The 17,478-nt window shown below is 37.7% G+C and overlaps 1 protein-coding gene across 2 annotated transcripts; it reads left to right on the top strand.

Moving 5' to 3' along the window:
- Nucleotides 1–2,939: 2,939 nt before the first annotated feature.
- LOC139982194 (tRNA (cytosine(38)-C(5))-methyltransferase-like) lies at nucleotides 2,940–17,270 on the top strand. Of its 2 annotated transcripts, none has more exons than XM_071994792.1 (10): nucleotides 2,940–3,086; nucleotides 4,211–4,320; nucleotides 6,631–6,707; nucleotides 7,645–7,716; nucleotides 8,782–8,847; nucleotides 9,434–9,479; nucleotides 10,020–10,513; nucleotides 11,862–11,919; nucleotides 13,116–13,239; nucleotides 15,194–17,267. In XM_071994792.1, exons 1-10 carry the CDS (start codon nucleotides 3,011–3,013, stop codon nucleotides 15,292–15,294), a joined length of 1,224 nt encoding a protein of 407 aa, XP_071850893.1. In that variant the 5' UTR covers nucleotides 2,940–3,010; the 3' UTR covers nucleotides 15,295–17,267. The 2 variants fall into 2 exon arrangements, with proteins under 2 accessions (XP_071850893.1, XP_071850894.1); XM_071994793.1 differs by having other exon boundaries at nucleotides 3,008–3,134; nucleotides 15,194–17,270.
- The last annotated feature ends 208 nt before the right edge of the window (nucleotides 17,271–17,478 follow it).

The following is a 17,478-nucleotide window of genomic DNA, read 5'->3' as shown; positions in this document are numbered from 1 at the left end:
CCCGCCTTTCGTGAATATGTTCTTTCTTTCATATATTACCCGATATAAAACAATATTATCAAATGATAAATATACCGGGTTATATCCTAAACTTGACAACTCTTCAAAAACACGATATTTAATGACTTAAACTAATTTTAACAGGTATCGAATTGCAGTGGCGGAGCTTCCATATATACAGTCAGGGGCGGATGCCCTCTTGACGGACTCAAATGGACTGATGGCGCCCTTTTCGGCTTTTTAACACTTTTTACTTATTCGCGATTATTGACTTTTTTATTGCGTTTCCATCTATGATCTACCTATTGACATTTGTCACAATTTTGTTGGTGTAATTTTCTGACAAATGATCTAACGGCGATCTTTAATTATCGACACTTCTGTTGTACGAAACCATTTCCAAGAACTGTATGGGGTTTTCGATCTATTTTTAGACGATACGCCACGCGCAGTGGCTGAAATAGTAATACACTTTAAGTCGGCATGCAGTGTACGTTATACGCCGCTCAGTGATCAGTGTGTTGGAAAGGGTCATTTCCGGCGATCTAGGGAGTATCTTTACTCAAAATATTTCTGTACGATCCGCGCCAACCTGTGATGGCGCTCCGCTTAGATAGTGTCGAAAGCGCCCCTACAGACCATTCTCGCCCCTCTGACCCACACCCCTAGCTCCGCCACTGTCGAATTGTCTGAATGCGTGTTATATTAAAGCAATAAATCTAAAACTTGTTTGTCCCGTCAGAACCGCCATGTGATCGTGATGATGAGTTGTAAAATAAGAAAAATCAAATCAAAAGATTCTGTGATCCGTTTCCTTTCTTCATCTACTTACTATATTCTAATTCAGTGTTAGTGTTAGCACAGGTACTAACTTGAAGATATAGTCTAACTATTTTTAATTTCTAATAACATTTATTTCCCAAACTTGGAGTTATGTTTCTGTTGTCGAATTGTAAAGTCTATACACAAATGCCAATGTATTTGCGCCCAGTCGTCAGCTACCATGCATGTGGTAGGTAGGACAGGCGAGAATTAAGCCAGCAGTCGTTATGTGATGGGTTAAAGCCAATTGTGTCAGGGAATTTACATTTAATTAAAAAATACATTGGTACTACTTTTCATGATACAAGATAAGCTCTACCCACTGTGATAAATTATAGGGGTGGGGGACCAGGGGGGCATTCCTTCAAACATATTGCTTACCCTCCTGCCTCCTCCCAGAGAACTTGAAGGTATAGCAAACTTGATTATCCATTACGTCAAATTTTCTTTTATATGAATTATATAAGGCTAACAAAATGCATCACAATCTGAGGGATTTCCCCTGGACTACGCCCCCCCCCCCCTCCCAAGAGGCTTTGAAATACATTCCATTGATTTGAATGTTTATCTGTGCTCAATTTAAAATAGCTACAACAGATCTGAAAGCACTGCAGCTTCCAGGTTTGGAATACCTTCTACAGAACTTATATTCCTCCTTCTGACATGTCCTTTTATTGCTTTAAATTCGTTACCATGGAGAGAGCAAAACAAATATCTCAAAATCCAACAACTTCTGATGGTTCACCCCGGGATGCTCCGGCCAGGATATTGAAAAAAAAATCCTAAGAAATTGTATTTCTCCCTAACACGTGCATTTTGTGCTTAAATCTTTCAATATACGAGAGAAAAAAGGCTGACATCTGAAAACGTTTATCTTCCGGAAGGATCGACTCCGGGACCCAACTAGGGCCTGAGATACATTACAGTTAAATATTCCCCCAGCTATGGGTCTTAGATACATTCCAGTGAAATGTGACCCCAGTTAGAGGCTGAGCTACATTCCAGTGAAATGTGACCCCAGCTAGGGGCCTGAGATACATTCAAGTTAAAAGTGACCCCAGCTTAGGGCCTGAGATACATATCAAGTTCCAGGTAACGTGACCTCAGCTAGGGGCCTGAGACACATTCCAGTGAAATGTAACCCCAGCCTGGGCCTGATATACATTTCGGAAGAATCGACTCCGGGACCCAACTATAGGGCCTGAGATACATTCCAGTGAAATGTGACCCCAGCTAGGGGCCTGAGATACATATCAAGTTCCAGGAAACGTGACCTCAGCTAGGGGCCTGAGACACATTCCAATGGAATGTGACCCCAGCTAGGGGCGTGAGATACATTTCAGTGATATGTTACCCCAGCTAAGCGCCTGAGATACATTCCAGTGAAATTTGACCCCAGCTATAGGGGCCTGATATACAATCCAGTGAAATGTGACCCCTGACAGGGGCGTGAGATACATTCCAATAAAATAGCAGTGCCATTCCTCTTTATGCGCTTCGTCAAAATTGCTCCAAAAGGCGACTAGAACTATCTAAAGTTGACCCAGTTTCCAGGACTATAGCATTCATGGCCCAAAATAGTGTATATAGTGATACAGAGAGAACAAGTTCATTGCCGCTGTTGTTATTTTTGGACCACGTTGCTCAGCTATAGTCACTGCAAGTCGGTTTCGAAATCGATCAACGATACCTAATGGTTATATTTAGCTCTCCCTCTTTCTCCAAAGAATTGCTGGTGACGCCTATGATGAGGTGGGGGCAAAAAAGTTTGCTAATCGTCTTTTCGGGGAAGGGTTTGAGTGGGAGAGGTACCTCCTCCCTTTGAGAAAATGTTTTTTTCGGTTAGAGAGCTTTATGCAAAACAGTAGCCTACTATCATTCATTTTCAACACTGATTTGTGTATACTTGCTTGCGATCGTAAGAATTTCCGCTGGGTGCTTTTCTTCCCTCTCTCTCCATCTGACTGCGTCACTTGCGTATGATAAATCCGATTTCAAGCTTCTATCTGTTCTTGAGGGGCTTGGAAAGTGACGATTTTAGTTCGTAATTAAGTGAACGGAACGATGTCGTCAAGCTGTAGATAAAGTGTAATACAATGGACGTTATACACCACCGTACAAATGTTTCCTAAACCAAAAACTGTGATGAATAAGACTGTGAATTTCAGTCAACGTTTACTTTAACAAAATGGCAGCCCCTATTGAGCAACTTCGTGTTGTCGAATTTTACAGTGGCGTTGGTGGAATGCATTACGCCTTGATACGTGAGATTTATACATTGATATGATAAGATTATGTTGCCTTTTTATACTGTAAGTTTAGCTAGTGTAAGGCCCCTAGGCCGTGGTCTAATGAAACTACCCCAGGCCGAGGCTTATAGCCTTTTATAGGACCTAGGCTAGGCCCTAGACTGTAGTCCAACTGTACTGTACAGTACCTCGTTAGCTGGCCTAACGTTAGGGTAAAGTGTACCGTTACAATAGTCATGCTCCACAAAGTAGGTTAGTAGGATTAAAGGTCTGTAGGTTAGGGTTTTGACGATTCATTTCTATAACTGGGTTTTCATGGATGTTTGGATCCTGCCAGAACGAGATAAAACTCAGAAGTCAAAGTCAAAGTCAAAGTCCAACGTAATTGTTACCCTATGCCCAACTGGTTCCAGTGCCATTCCTCAATAGGTACATATGGCCATACTTTAACGCCATATGTTTCGGTCCTTTCTGCCATGGCGGAAACGTACATTTTAGGAATGGATTTTACACAAGAATGTAACGGTGAAACTGTATTTGCTTCGCGTGGAAAGATATACTGTAGATACACCGTCTTCAAATGTGATGGTTTGCTGGACAGACTGAATTGTAGTTAAGACAAGATTGGGGAATAAATTTACATGTTGATTGAAGGGTTCTACTTGTAAGTTTGTCATTTTGAGTTGATACACTCTCTTGTTAGTTGGTTGAATAAATCGTATTCATGTACAAAGTTGATTGTTTACAATCGAACCAATTGCAATGTGTGTAGACCTACAGTGCACCCAAAATGATACATACTTTCCGCCTTCAGTCACAATGATGATAATACGCTTGACTTCAAAATTCAACTTCCAATGCCAAATTCCTACTACAAGGAAATGGTTGATAAAAGAATAAGGATTATAGACAATATACAGTATACACACTTGTGAATTCATTGGTACCCAACATGGCTCAGTCTCCAGCAAGCAGAAATACATCAATGAATTTGTGTAAGCTAGCTGATTTTACATGTAGCCTACAGTAGATTATCTGCTGTTTCAATTTGTGGAATACACAAATCAAAGTTTTTTACAGTTTATATATGTTATGCATAAAATGAAAATGTTCATGAAACCTTTTGTCTTGCTCATCAGTCAGTGAAATACCTTCCACTGTGGTTGCTGCTGTAGACATCAACGAGGTCGCGAATAAAGTTTACAAACATAATTTCCCAGATATCAACTTACTCCAACGGAATATACAGGTACAGTTATGCAGTCTAACATGTTAACTTATTTGTCTCTTTTGGCATCTTTTGGCATATTTTATCATTTTATTCTCCTTTTTTGGGGGGAAGGGGTGGGGGGTTTGGGGTAGAGCAGTGGTTTCAATTATAGAATAGCCTCATTGTTGTTGACAATTAGTAAAGTTCATTTTGGTTGCTATTGGTTTTGTCTTCCTGGTTTGCATTTTAACCTTTTAGGGAGGTTGGTGGGGGAGGGGGTGGGGAGGGGTGAGAACATGGAACTGATGGGGTGGTTTAAACTGTACAATAGATAGCTGATTTGACTATTAGTAAGCATATCTTCATTGCTTTCACATCTATGAATATTCAGTAGTTGGTAATAACATGTTAATATACTCCCTTGTACTGTACCTGTCATTGCAAACATGAACATGCTGCTTGCTGGTCCATTTCCATGACATTTCTTTGAAGTTTCTAACAACTTATACATGTGCTCTTGGTTCCTGTTAATTTGTTACTTTGCTTTAAAATGATGGCTCGGTTTATGCCTAGGAGTGGCAATTGAGGTATAACAAAATATGAAATATTCCTTGTTGTGAACAGACTCAAGGAAAATATTTTTCTTTTTTTAATATTTATTGCTTGTTTATAAATCAGGATCTTTAAAATCTTTGAGAAGACTACTAAAATTGGATTAATTGGTGAACATTAGGTACAGCTTATCTTTTCCAATAGAACTTTAGCTCTTTTGAGAATATTTATGCAGGGCAAATTTTGTAATGGTCTTCCAAGATGACCAAATTTCTTATCGAACAACCAAAATCAGCTTTGAATGTTGTCCGACTGATAACTAGTGGTTTACATCAAATTCAGATTGTACCATAACTATCGTAACTATCCCTAACCCCGTCCCCCCCCCCCCCCACCGCCCCTGATTATGTCAAATGATTGCTATCTCCACAAATCTGGTTTTCTATTCAACAAACCTACATACCACTCCTACAGTGTACATATTGAGCTGTTCTGTTCACCAAACCTAAACATATCTCCTACCGTTTTATGAGAGCTGTTCTATTTATCAAAGCTACAAATCTCTCCTACAGTGTACATATTGCTGTTCTATTCACCGAACCTACACATCTCTGCTGAAATAAACAAATTGCTTTTCTATTCACCAAACCTACACATATCTCAATTAGTATACAGGTATATATTGCTGTTCTATTCATCAAACCTACACATCTCTCCCACAGTGTATTTATAGTTGTTCTATTCATCAACCTACACATCTCTGCTGAAATAAACAAATTGCTTTTCTATTCACCAAACCTACACATCTCCCCCCTGAAATAAACATATTGATGTTCTATTCACCAAACTTACACATCTCTCCCAGTTTATTTATAGCTGTTCTATTCATCAAACCTACACATCTCTCCTACAGTGTACATATAGCTATTCTATTCATCAAACCTACGCATCTCTCCTACAGTGTACATATAGCTGTTCTATTCATCAAACCTAAAAATCTCTCCTACAGTGTTTTTATAGCTGTTCTATTCACCAAACCTAAACATCTCTCCTACAGTGTACATATAGCTTTTCTATCACCAAACCTACACATTTCCCCCTGAAATAAACATATTGCTGTTCTATTCACCAAACTTACACATCTCTCCCACAGTTTATTTATAGCTGTTCTATTCATCAAACCTACACATATCTCCTACAGCGTACATATTGGTGTCCTATTCACCAAACCTACACATCTCTCCCAGTTTATTTATAGCTGTTCTATTCATGAAACCTACACATCTCTCCTACAGTGTACATATAGCTATTATATTCATCAAACCTACACATCTCTCCTACAGTGTACATATAGCTGTTCTATTCATCAAACCTACACATCTCTCCTACAGTGTTTTTATAGCTGTTCCATTCATCAAACCTACCCATCTCTCCTGCAGCATTGTTATTTGGTCACTGTTATTTAGAAACATTTTTGCGGTCAACCAAATTTTCTATTCCGAAAGTCAAAATGTGATACCTGGCTGTCAGAGGGTGACCAGAAAAATCCTTAAAACTTTGCCACGTTAACGGAACACTGCAATTGAATGTTTGACTCTTGTTGTGCTTGTCGTAAATGATGACTTTCTTTTAGATTCAAAGAAATTGATCAATGATTATGGGTCAGAGCCAGAACTGGTCTACCACAAACTTGAAGTTAGATGTTAATTACAGATCTTTATTAATGATTGTATGATTAACAGCATGTTTTGATGATATTTCCTATAAATTAATTTGTATTTTTATCTTTTATTTTAGTCTGTTTCCTTAAAGGATTTCATTAAGTGGGATGCTGATGTTTTTCTAATGAGTCCTCCTTGCCAACCATTTACAAGGTAATGATCAAATAATAAAATTGCCTCCTGCACACTCATGAATGTAATGGACCTTGTAATTAATAAAGTGTGATATCTTTGGTTAGATGCCTCCTAAATGAAGGTAAAGAATGTTTGGCTATAAGAGTGTTAGGTAGCTATTTCCACATCAAGGTAGAATGACACTTGAGACTTTGTGTACTTAAAAGCATTACAACTTAAAGGGATACTCTCTGGTGTTATACAGTACTCCAGTTTGGACTATTTTTTCTCTATACTGTACTGTCATGTTATGCATCAGAGCACTTATACTGTCAGTATGAGCAGTATGAATATCATGTTTCTATCAGATAAACGTTTGGAACTGCTTGTACTGTCATTATGAGTGCTTTCAAGCATGATATGGGAGGACAGTTTAGAGAGGTATTAGCATAAGGAAACTATCCCAACTGTAATTAGAACGGTTGGTGGATTGAAACAAAGTAAAAGGAAATAACAATATAGAACATGACTGGAGTAATGGAAGGTCATAACCCAAATACAAAGTATCTATTTAAATTGTCAGTTTGGTGACCTTAACCGGTTAAGGAAATATAATTTATCCTGTTAGCATGTGTCACTGTACCTAAGTACAGTAATGGAAAAGTATAATACCAAATAGTGGGACACAACCGTTCCTGAAAATTTTCAACATTTTGTGAATTCAGACCATGGTGAGAACCACATTGGTGTCTTATACTTAGGCTGAGGTCAATGATTTGTTATGCACAAATCACAACATTTCATGAATAGAGAAACATTGTAACATTTTGTAAGATCTTTTAAGCAGTTTGTTTTAACTTGAGCACACTCTTACAGGAATAATAAGTATCATAATAAAGAAGTAACAAGTTCCTGTACAGAAAAATTACAATCTTATTTACTTTTAACTAGCTGTTTTGTTTATTTTATATCTCAGGGTTGGTCTTAAAGGAGATAAAAGTGACCCCAGGACATCCAGTTTTCTTTATCTACTCCAAACATTACCTCAGTAAGTTATTTTACGGTCCTTTTAAACCTTTTTATGACACAAAGATTTATTCTAAATTTCTCTTGTTTTCTTCTCCATTGCATGGCCTCTATTTATTTCAATCTAATCTATCAACAGTTGTTGTTGTTGTTTACATCAATTACTTCTTCAAAATGTTCTGTTGAGAGTCTAGAGTGGGTAACTCTGAAAAGTTGAGAGTTCTGATGTAGATATTTTAAAGGGTTTAGATTGTCACTGGATTGCTCAGGAATGTTATTGACTTCAGAGATCTCAGGGTCACTAAAGGGAGAAGAAAAACTTGATTGAATTACAGATACTGATGTAGTGAGTTAATAGGAGGTGATGAGGGGATTTCTGGTAATTCTTCAGTTTATTACATAGAATGACTGATACTGATATTATGTAGTGAGTTATTAGGAGGTGAGGAGGGGATTTCTGGTAATTCTTCAGTTTATTACATAGAATGACTGATACTGATATTATGTAGTGGGTTATTAGTAGGTGAGGAGGGGATTTCTGGTAATTCTTCAGTCTATTACATAGAATGACTAAGAGTCCATTCAGTTACTTAGTAGGATAGATTTATTCAGGAATGCCAAGAGTTCCAAGTGAGTTACTAAGGAAGGCTGAGAATCCTGAGTGAGTTAGTGTGTATGAAAGGCCAAGAGTTCATAGATAAAAAGTTAGCAAGCTACGAAGGCTGAATTTTCTAGTAAACTGAAGATTACTGGGAGAGTCCCGAAGCAAGTTGTTTGACGAATGTGCAAAGTATGCGTTTTGAAGGATAAAGATAAAGCAGATGAACTTTACACCCTTGCAAACTAGATAATAAAAGCAGTACCCTCAAAAAGGCCCCATACCTGCCCCCCTTCACGAGCAGCCAGTTTCCTACATATCTAAGGCTAGTTGCTTTACTATGTTACATTCAGGGGTGTGTAGATCATTGGTCAGGCTTGAGGTTATTATGTTACCATGTCCCAATTTTGCACTCTTAAATTTGTTTTCTTCCTAAATCATCTCATAAATATGAGAATTCATTAATTCCTTGATGTATCTCTATTCCAGATTGACCAAGAAGCCTGGATATATTCTCGTAGAAAATGTGAAAGGATTTGAAAGTTCTGATACCAGGTGGGAGTCGAAGTTTGAAATATTTGGGCTTGCTTTGTTTTTTTTCCCCTCATTTTCAATAAAGTTAGTTTTCCTACAGGACTGTTGTCCCTTACCTTTGAGTATTATTCAGTGAAAGTATGTATTTGTTCCAGGTCATTGAATTTTAAAAGTATGTTTATCAAAACTAACATGAGTGTAAAATGTTGATTGGATAGACACCCAATGCAAGGTTTAAGTTTTAATAAATTTGGTTATCCCCATGAGCCAATAAACGGGGTTATGTGGCCGCTTAGTGTCATGCCCGTATATTGGCCTATGGGGGGGGGGAGACGTTGAAGTTGTTAAATTTGTTCCTGCAATCATAATCATGTTTCTAAATAAAATGTCATCAGTACAAGAATAATTTACTGTTCAAATCTTGTGTAGCAGTTATGGAATATATAGCTTTAATGACAAATATTAAGATTCGTGTGTAGAAAGATTGCTAGGTACATCTTATAGCAATTTGACCATTCTGCATTAATCAGGACAAAAATGTGAGAATCGAAATGCCTGGAGGAATCACGTACAGAAAATAATCTAATCATTTATTTTCCTCTCTTAGAAATGAGTTGGTTGACGTTTTGAAGAAGTGTCATTATTCATACAAGGTAAATCTCTTTTCTTTAGTGAAGGCTTTTCAGCCATCCTATAATTGTACGATCCTATTTTTACCTACTTTTCCCATCAATTTGTGTAGGTTTTCTTGATAATGTTGGATATGCTGTGTAATGCATGATATCAAAAGTTACTGAACAGCTACAAACATGTGCCTATCATGTTTGTCAACAATTTTGGGTGTATTTTGTAATTTGTGACATCTCTGGTACCAGCTGAGTATGAAATAACATATATTTAATTTTGGGTGTATTTTGTTACTTCTCAGATACCAGCTGAGTACGACATAAGACATTTAATTTGGTGTATTTTGTATTTTGTGACATCTCAGGTACCAGCTGAGTATGATATAAAATACATTTCATTTTGGGTGTATTTTGTGACATCTCAGGTACCAGCTGAGTATGACATAAGATCTCATCCTTAATATGATAGATCCCTGTGATTTTGAGCCTACACCCTGATATTGATCTGCCTAATGTGATAATGCTACTGATCATGTGTCTTAGGTCATATTCCATTTCTCTCTGCAGGAATTCTTACTTTCGCCGACAGATTTAGGAGTTCCCAATCAGAGACTTCGTTACTTTTTACTCGCTAAACAGCAACCTCTGATATTCAAGGAAACGACTTTGACGAATGAAGAAAATACTTTACTCAATCACCAGATTCTGTCAGAAAATGTATGTTGCCATAGTAACTTAGATAAGAATAATTTGCAAGAAGTTGAAAGTACACCAGGAAGGACAGATACAAGTGATATCAATGATAGGAGTAAATCTGAAGCAGATATCCAAAATACTTCAGAATCAATTAGGATATCAAATCTAGAACCTCAGAGGGACATAGGTAGCAAAACGGAAGATAAGATATCACCTAAAGAGAGAAATATCAAGGAATATTTAGAGGCACTTTCACAAGAAAGTTTTGAAGACTATGCCGTTCCAGATAAGACATTGTTAAGGTTTGGACGAGTGATGGATATCGTAGGAGACGAAGATGAAAGAACTTGCTGTTTTACGAAGGCGTGAGTTTGGAGGAGTATCATTTTTCATGTATAAATGTCTAAATATTTAGTTCATGTCAAAGAACAGGTTCATTAAGTAACGGTGACTGCCCATTGTGATATATCTTTATTCCTTGAGTATGGCCAACATGCCAAGGAACTGGTTCATTAGCTCATACACAGGATATGGCTGAAAGCTAGTTTTGTTTGGCCAACAGTTTGTCCAAGCCTACCAAGCATTAACAATTCTCTAATCTGACCTGTAAATAATATACACTGTACACCCACCTACAGATGAATATGTTATCCTATGAATAATACACTGTAAAGTAAACTGCGGATGAATATAAGTTTTCCTATGAATAATACATTGTAAACTAAACTGTGGATGAATATTAGTTTTCCTATGAATAATACACTGTAAACTAAACTGCGGATGAATTTTAGTTATCCTATGAATAATACACTGTAAACTAAACTGCGGGTGCATATAAATGATCCTATGAATAATACACTGTAAACTAAACTGCGGGTGCAAATAAGTTATCCTATGAATAATACACTGTAAACTAAACTGCCGAGGAATATTAATTTTCCTATGAATAATACACTGTAAACTAAACTGCAGATGAATATAAGTTATCCTATGAATAATACACTGTAAACTAAACTGCGGGTGCTTATAAGTTATCCTATGAATAATACACTGTACACTAAACTGCGGGTGCATATAAGTTATCCTATGAATAATACACTGTAAACTAAACTGCGGATGAATATAAGTTATCCAATGAATAATACACTGTAAACTAAACTGCCGATGAATATTAATTTTCCTATGAATAATACACTGTAAACTAAACTGCGGATGAATATAAGTTATCCTATGAATAATACACTGTAAACTAAACTGGGGGTGCATATAAGTTATCCTATGAATAATGAGGATGAATATAAGTTATCCTATGAAAAATACACTGTAAACTAAACTGCGGGTGCATATAAGTTATCCTATGAATAATACACTGTAAACTAAACTGCCGATGAATATAAGCTATCCTATGATAATACACTGGAAACTAAACTGCGGATGAATGTTGCAAAAAGTCACAAGACAAGTTTCTCTGCAAGAAGGGTAGGAGGGTAAAGGACACAGCAACATTCTTTACTGGGCACAGCAACAGGTCCTCTCGGGTGATTTCAGTGAAAATTAAACACATAATGTTATAATTACATGAAAAAGGGAGATGCACCAAGGTTCCTTACTATTTCAGTATTTATTCAATATCAACATTTAATAATTTCATCACATTGCACACATTGTTATTTCGTCTTATTGATTTGATATGTTTTTCTTTATACTCTGCAGGTATGGACACTATGTGGAAGGAACAGGTTCTTTTCTTCAACGTAACAACTCATTAACGGTAAGCACTGCACACAATTCATTAGTGACTCAGTAGGATAAAGATTGCCATACCAACAGCGCCCCCTCCCGTCTCCAACACACCTATTTTGCCTGGAGATTCAGAACAGTGCCTGGAGATTTATGTCGATAACCTAGAGAATTAACAAACAAAAAACCTCCTAAATTCAAGTAAAAACTCTCTTTTTTCCAACAATTTAATTGTGTTCAGCATAATTGACACTCTTTGGACACTTTTGAAAGACATTAGGGAACCTTAGGAAGGCGGGATCTTCTTTGGGTAATGGCCATCTTTACCTTTAACTGACCAACTTCATCAACACCTTACAGATTTTTTTCATAGATTCAGAAAAATCGCTTTGAACAGATTATTAAAGGTAAGTGGTTGTGATAAATACCAATGTAAACACACCGATGTGAGTCTTTGTAGGTAGGGGCATTGAGATCCATGTCAGTGCTCCATTTATGGATAGTAAGGTATTCTTTCAGGCAAAGCAAATTCATGCAACCATGGTTTATTCCTTGAGTATATTACGAATATTATAATACATTATTCTTTATCCCATATCACCTACATAACTGGGTCTGAAGCTTTGTCCCCCGTCCCCCCCCCCCCCACAACACCCTTGTGTCAGACCTGTTTGAAGGAGTAATGAGGGCAATGTTACATAGTACATTGCTATTCACAGGTAAACCAGTACACAGATGTATAACTACAGCTCTATTTGTACACAGAGTAAATTGTACAGTTTGTGAATTTGTTCAAATGATATTTACAAACCATGAAGTTTTCTCTTTACTGTTTCATGCTGCTTTGACAAGGAGATACATTAGAAAAAAGATTAAATCTGTGAATTGTTTTCAAATGTGGTGTAAACAAGTGATGCCAGACAAAATGTTTGTAGAGGTATGGGAACAATGGGACACAGTCGAAACTCATAACAGACAAACAGCTTTACTGTAACTCTCTCTGTAATCCTGTGAACAGTAACACTGTGGCATCATGATGGTATATGGTGAGGCAGTTACAGTATTTGTAAGCACACTTTGAAGTTACTGTGCTATACATTTAAATTAATCACATGATCAATCTGAAGTCATGTGATTGGTGTTCACTCCCTTAGTTTCAAGTTTGATCTGCATGTTTGATCATGTGACTAAGTTATTTGATTTTGATTAGTGACTTTTACTTTCTAGAAACAATGGGCGTTTGAAGACCGACTTGACTCTAATGTGACCTTGCTTCGCCTCCAACAGCTCGGCTTGAGATATTTCACACCGAGGGAAGTTGCCAACTTTCACTGTTTTCCAAAAGAATTTAGTAAGTAAAAAGTCATATCTGTTAAACTGAAGTTATGTTCAGGTAGGATTTAGGCAAAATCTTGAACGTGAGATTGCAAAGTTCAAAATGGAGTGGTAGTAATGCTCCAGCAACTAGTTGGTTTCAATGTAAACACATGCATATGTGGCTATGTCATCTATATATTCATAAGTTAAAGACAGAAAGAGAAAAAAGGTAAAGTAATAAAGAACGACAGACGATTCCTAGTCTGTTGAAATATTAAACAATTAAAACAATCAATTTCATCTTTATCTGGGTGGTGACACTGGTAGGGGGTAGGGATTCACTCCCTTTCTAGACCCGCTGGGCCCTCTGTCCGATCAGGGCACATCATTGCCTGGTGGGGAGGGGCATCTTACGACCAGGACGTGAGTCATGCCGACCCAAACCCGAAGAACCTGTATAGAAATTATGAAGTAAATTATAATGGTGATGTCTACATCATATTGACGGCTGAGGGCTGTCAAGTGAGTGGCCTAACTTACATAGCAATATAATCATACAATGGGCTCAACACTAAATACAGACAGGCAAATCTACAATAAATACACTTGAATCATTAAGAAATATGTTTCCAGTAAATAGCATAAGTAATAAAGCTCACATCTAGCCGACGGGGCAGTCAATGATGGACACCATGCAGTAAGTCTCAGTCAAGTGCTAATTGCCCTAACCTAATTACTAGCATGTTGCTAATAGACAACTAGATGCATAAATACTTAAAATAATATAACACCATAAATACCCTATATGATAAGTCTCTCATAAACATAGCATATGTACCACCAAACAGAAGCAAAACTATTTAGGGCCAACCTCTGACAAGAACTGTCACCAAGGGAAGCTAAAGAACACATATCAGCTAATAAGGATACCACAAAACGATAAATTCTAATATACATGTAGCATATAGTCATAGTGTAACCTATAGAGTACACAATACAGAAATACTCATAACGGGATAAACAACATTGGCTATATGTCATTATAAATGGAACACATAGTTGCTAAATTACACCATGGATTGTAAACTATAATTTTTTTTAATATATATTAATTAAATTAATTTACTTTGAGCCATCACAGAGTAACTGAACGTTACTTCACTAAGAAGTTTACTTCTGGAAAATACAAAGTGGTTCGTACCTGTACAGAAATTATGATGTAATTTCTAATGGTGCTGTCTCCGACATCCAATCGACGGCTGAGGGCTGTCAAGTGAGTTGCACAGATCGCTGGTAAACTGGCCTTCTTATAGAGCCAAAGGAAAGTACCCTAAAACAATACAACTTCCTGCCCAGCCCAAATAAGGAAATAAATGAACCAGCTGATCGGCTTACTCATTACCGGAAAACACCAACATTACTCAACAACCACTAAGACACCAGGTGTAAACAACTTAGTGACGTAGTCCCAGAGAATGAGTTCATACACAAAGAGGTGAACAGTGGGTCACCTGTTTGCAGAAGATCTCTCTGACTGTATGGACGCTCCTTCACTGCCCCCTCCCTCTCAACTATTGCAACATTGTTATAGTAGATGGAAGAAGAGAATATGATTTGAATGTGATTCTCAAAGTGATCAAACCATTTCTTACATAAAGTGGGCACTTTATCCCAAATATCAAGCCATGTTACTGGAATCGCGATACTGGGAGGTATTACGGAAATTGTATAGAAATGATGCATTAATAGTCAAAACAGGAGCAATATTCCAGCAACCCTCTGTCTAACCTCCAACCCCTAACCCATCCCCAGCTTCTCCTCCCAACCAGAAACAGACACCCCACTTCAGAAATAAATATAGTATTAATCCTCCACACCTGTTTGCCTAAGTTCCATATGCGTAGTATTTGTTCAGTGTTGAAGAAGAAACCAATTTCTGGGAATTTATTCATCAACATTTCCATGACTTATTTGCTCTTTTCTTTCAGGTTTTCCATCTGAACTCAGTCGCAAACAACAGTATCGAGTCCTTGGGAATAGTTTGAATGCACACGCGGTCTCAGTTTTATTGAGGTACCTTGTCAGGTGAACAGCCTCCTTCCTTGAGATGGTTGGTTACAGACAGCATTGTTATAAGTAACACAGCAAGAGGATGTGTACAAGAAGGAATTCATAGTGTTGTTAGGATGAGTATGCATACAAGCATGGGTATAAGTAAGGGTAAGAGTACAGGGCTCTAAGCATAATTATGAGCACTTAATCCTGCACTAGACATAAGTATGAGTACCTAGTATCTGGACAAGAGAATGAGTACCTAGTCTTGCACTGGACACTAGAATGAGTACCTACTCTTGCACAGGACACAAGAATGAGTACCTAGTCTGCACTAAACATGAGTGTGAATACCTAGTCCTGCACGATACAAGAAATGTTTAGGCTACATAGTCTTGCACAGGCCTGTAAAAAGACGCCAAAAAGGGAAGCTCATTGCCGGGAAATGTTGATAACTTGTGGGAAATCTCACACGCAGTGGGAAAAAAATAAGGTGGAAACAAGGTTAGAGAAAGAGCCAAAGAGGAAATAAAATTTAAAAAAGACATAAAAAGTCAGAAAAAACTTACTAGTGTCTGGGTGTCTTTATTTCTCATAACTATTTAATACACTCAAAGGCATCGCCGCCGCCAGCCCGCTGCATCTCTCAAGCCAGTGTTGGAAAACCTTGTTTAATTTCCCGCGAACACACTGCCGATTTACCGGCGGTGTTCGCGCAGCGAACACGCCCAGCACGTGTAGCGTGCGAGCATAATGGCGTGGGATCCAAAGGCCCGCCTTACGGCCCTGGTGGGGTCAAGGGTGGAACCCTTTGTGGGGGTGCAGAAGGCGAAGGTCGCCGGAAAATTTTGGTATTTTTGCGTGTCTGACGATAAAAAATTCGCAGTTGAGGATTCAAATACTGACAATTTTTTAATTTAAATTGTCACAGAACTGATGAAAATTTTAAAATGACAAGTTAGAGTAGCTATATTTTGTTATATAATGAAAAGAGATTCAATCTGTCTTACAATCTTTAAAAAGTTTAACTTACAAAAGTTCCGATATTATGAAACAAACAACGTTAGGCAAAGCCCCATTTCTAGACTGCCTCACAATGAATAGCCTGCACCATACGTACATCAGTTTACAACTGCACTACGGTTTAACCCTACTTAAATAATACGGTAGGCTACATGTGCTGCAAATTTTCCCAGGTACCTGTGAGCTCTTCCCCTGTCTAACACCTGTTGGTTAACATTTTTTGGCAAGTTTCCAAGGAACGTTTTATGGAATACACAAGGCACCACCCATACCATACACGCATATCACGATATCAAGGCCAAGCTATAGCTATGACCATCTTTATTATGAAAGTAAACCTTGTATTCCCGTGTTTTAGGCCCCTTGGCATGATTAACTAAATGCTAAATATTGTTTCCATGTTCTTGTAGAAAACGTCACCTTCGCAATATATTTAGTTGTGTTTTTGTAGTTACTTGAGATCTGTAACCGACAAGGTGGTTAGGGTTTTTGCTATGCACTTAACTATGGTAGGATATTATTTTTTCTGTATTTTTGGAAATTCTAGAAAATACTTTCTTTTTCCCCCGCTTAACACCTGATGTGGTCTTACAGTTTATTCAGAAATGGGTGTACTAGAGCCTTCTTTACATGACAATAGTTGCATTTAGCATGATATGCCAGTTTCGAGTAAATTTTTCGAAAGTGTTTGCTGAATCCTTCGTAAAATTTGAAAGGTGAACCAACTTACTTTTCATACACAATTGGTAATTTCTCTATTGAGTTTCAGAGTTTTATCTCCATAGTCAAAAGACTATGTTGTGTATTGAGTATAAACTTATGGAGAATGCCCCTGAGGCACCCCCTTGTGCCACTAAAGCGGCGCGATGGCTGTTCCGCATCCATATGGTTGGTGGGAGATGATACCTTACTTGCCAGGAAGAAAACATTTTTTACACCCCTGGTCTTGCACTGGCCATAAGAATGTGTACCTAGTCTTGAACTGGACACAAGAATGAGTACCTACTCTTCCTCTGGAAACAAGAATAGGTACCTACTCTTGCACTGGACACAAGAATGTGTACCTAATCTTGCACTGGACACAAGAATGAGTACCTACTCTTGCACTGGACACAAGAATGAGTACCTAGTCTTGCACTGGACACAAGAATGGGTACCTAGCCTTCCACTGGACACAAGGATAAGTACCTAGTCTTGA

The sequence above is a fragment of the Apostichopus japonicus genome, chromosome 16 (assembly GCF_037975245.1).
Source record: "Apostichopus japonicus isolate 1M-3 chromosome 16, ASM3797524v1, whole genome shotgun sequence".
Taxonomy (NCBI): Eukaryota; Metazoa; Echinodermata; class Holothuroidea; order Aspidochirotida; family Stichopodidae; genus Apostichopus; species Apostichopus japonicus.
Note: the sequence above shows the minus strand (reverse complement) of the source record. Positions and strands in the feature narration are given on the sequence as shown.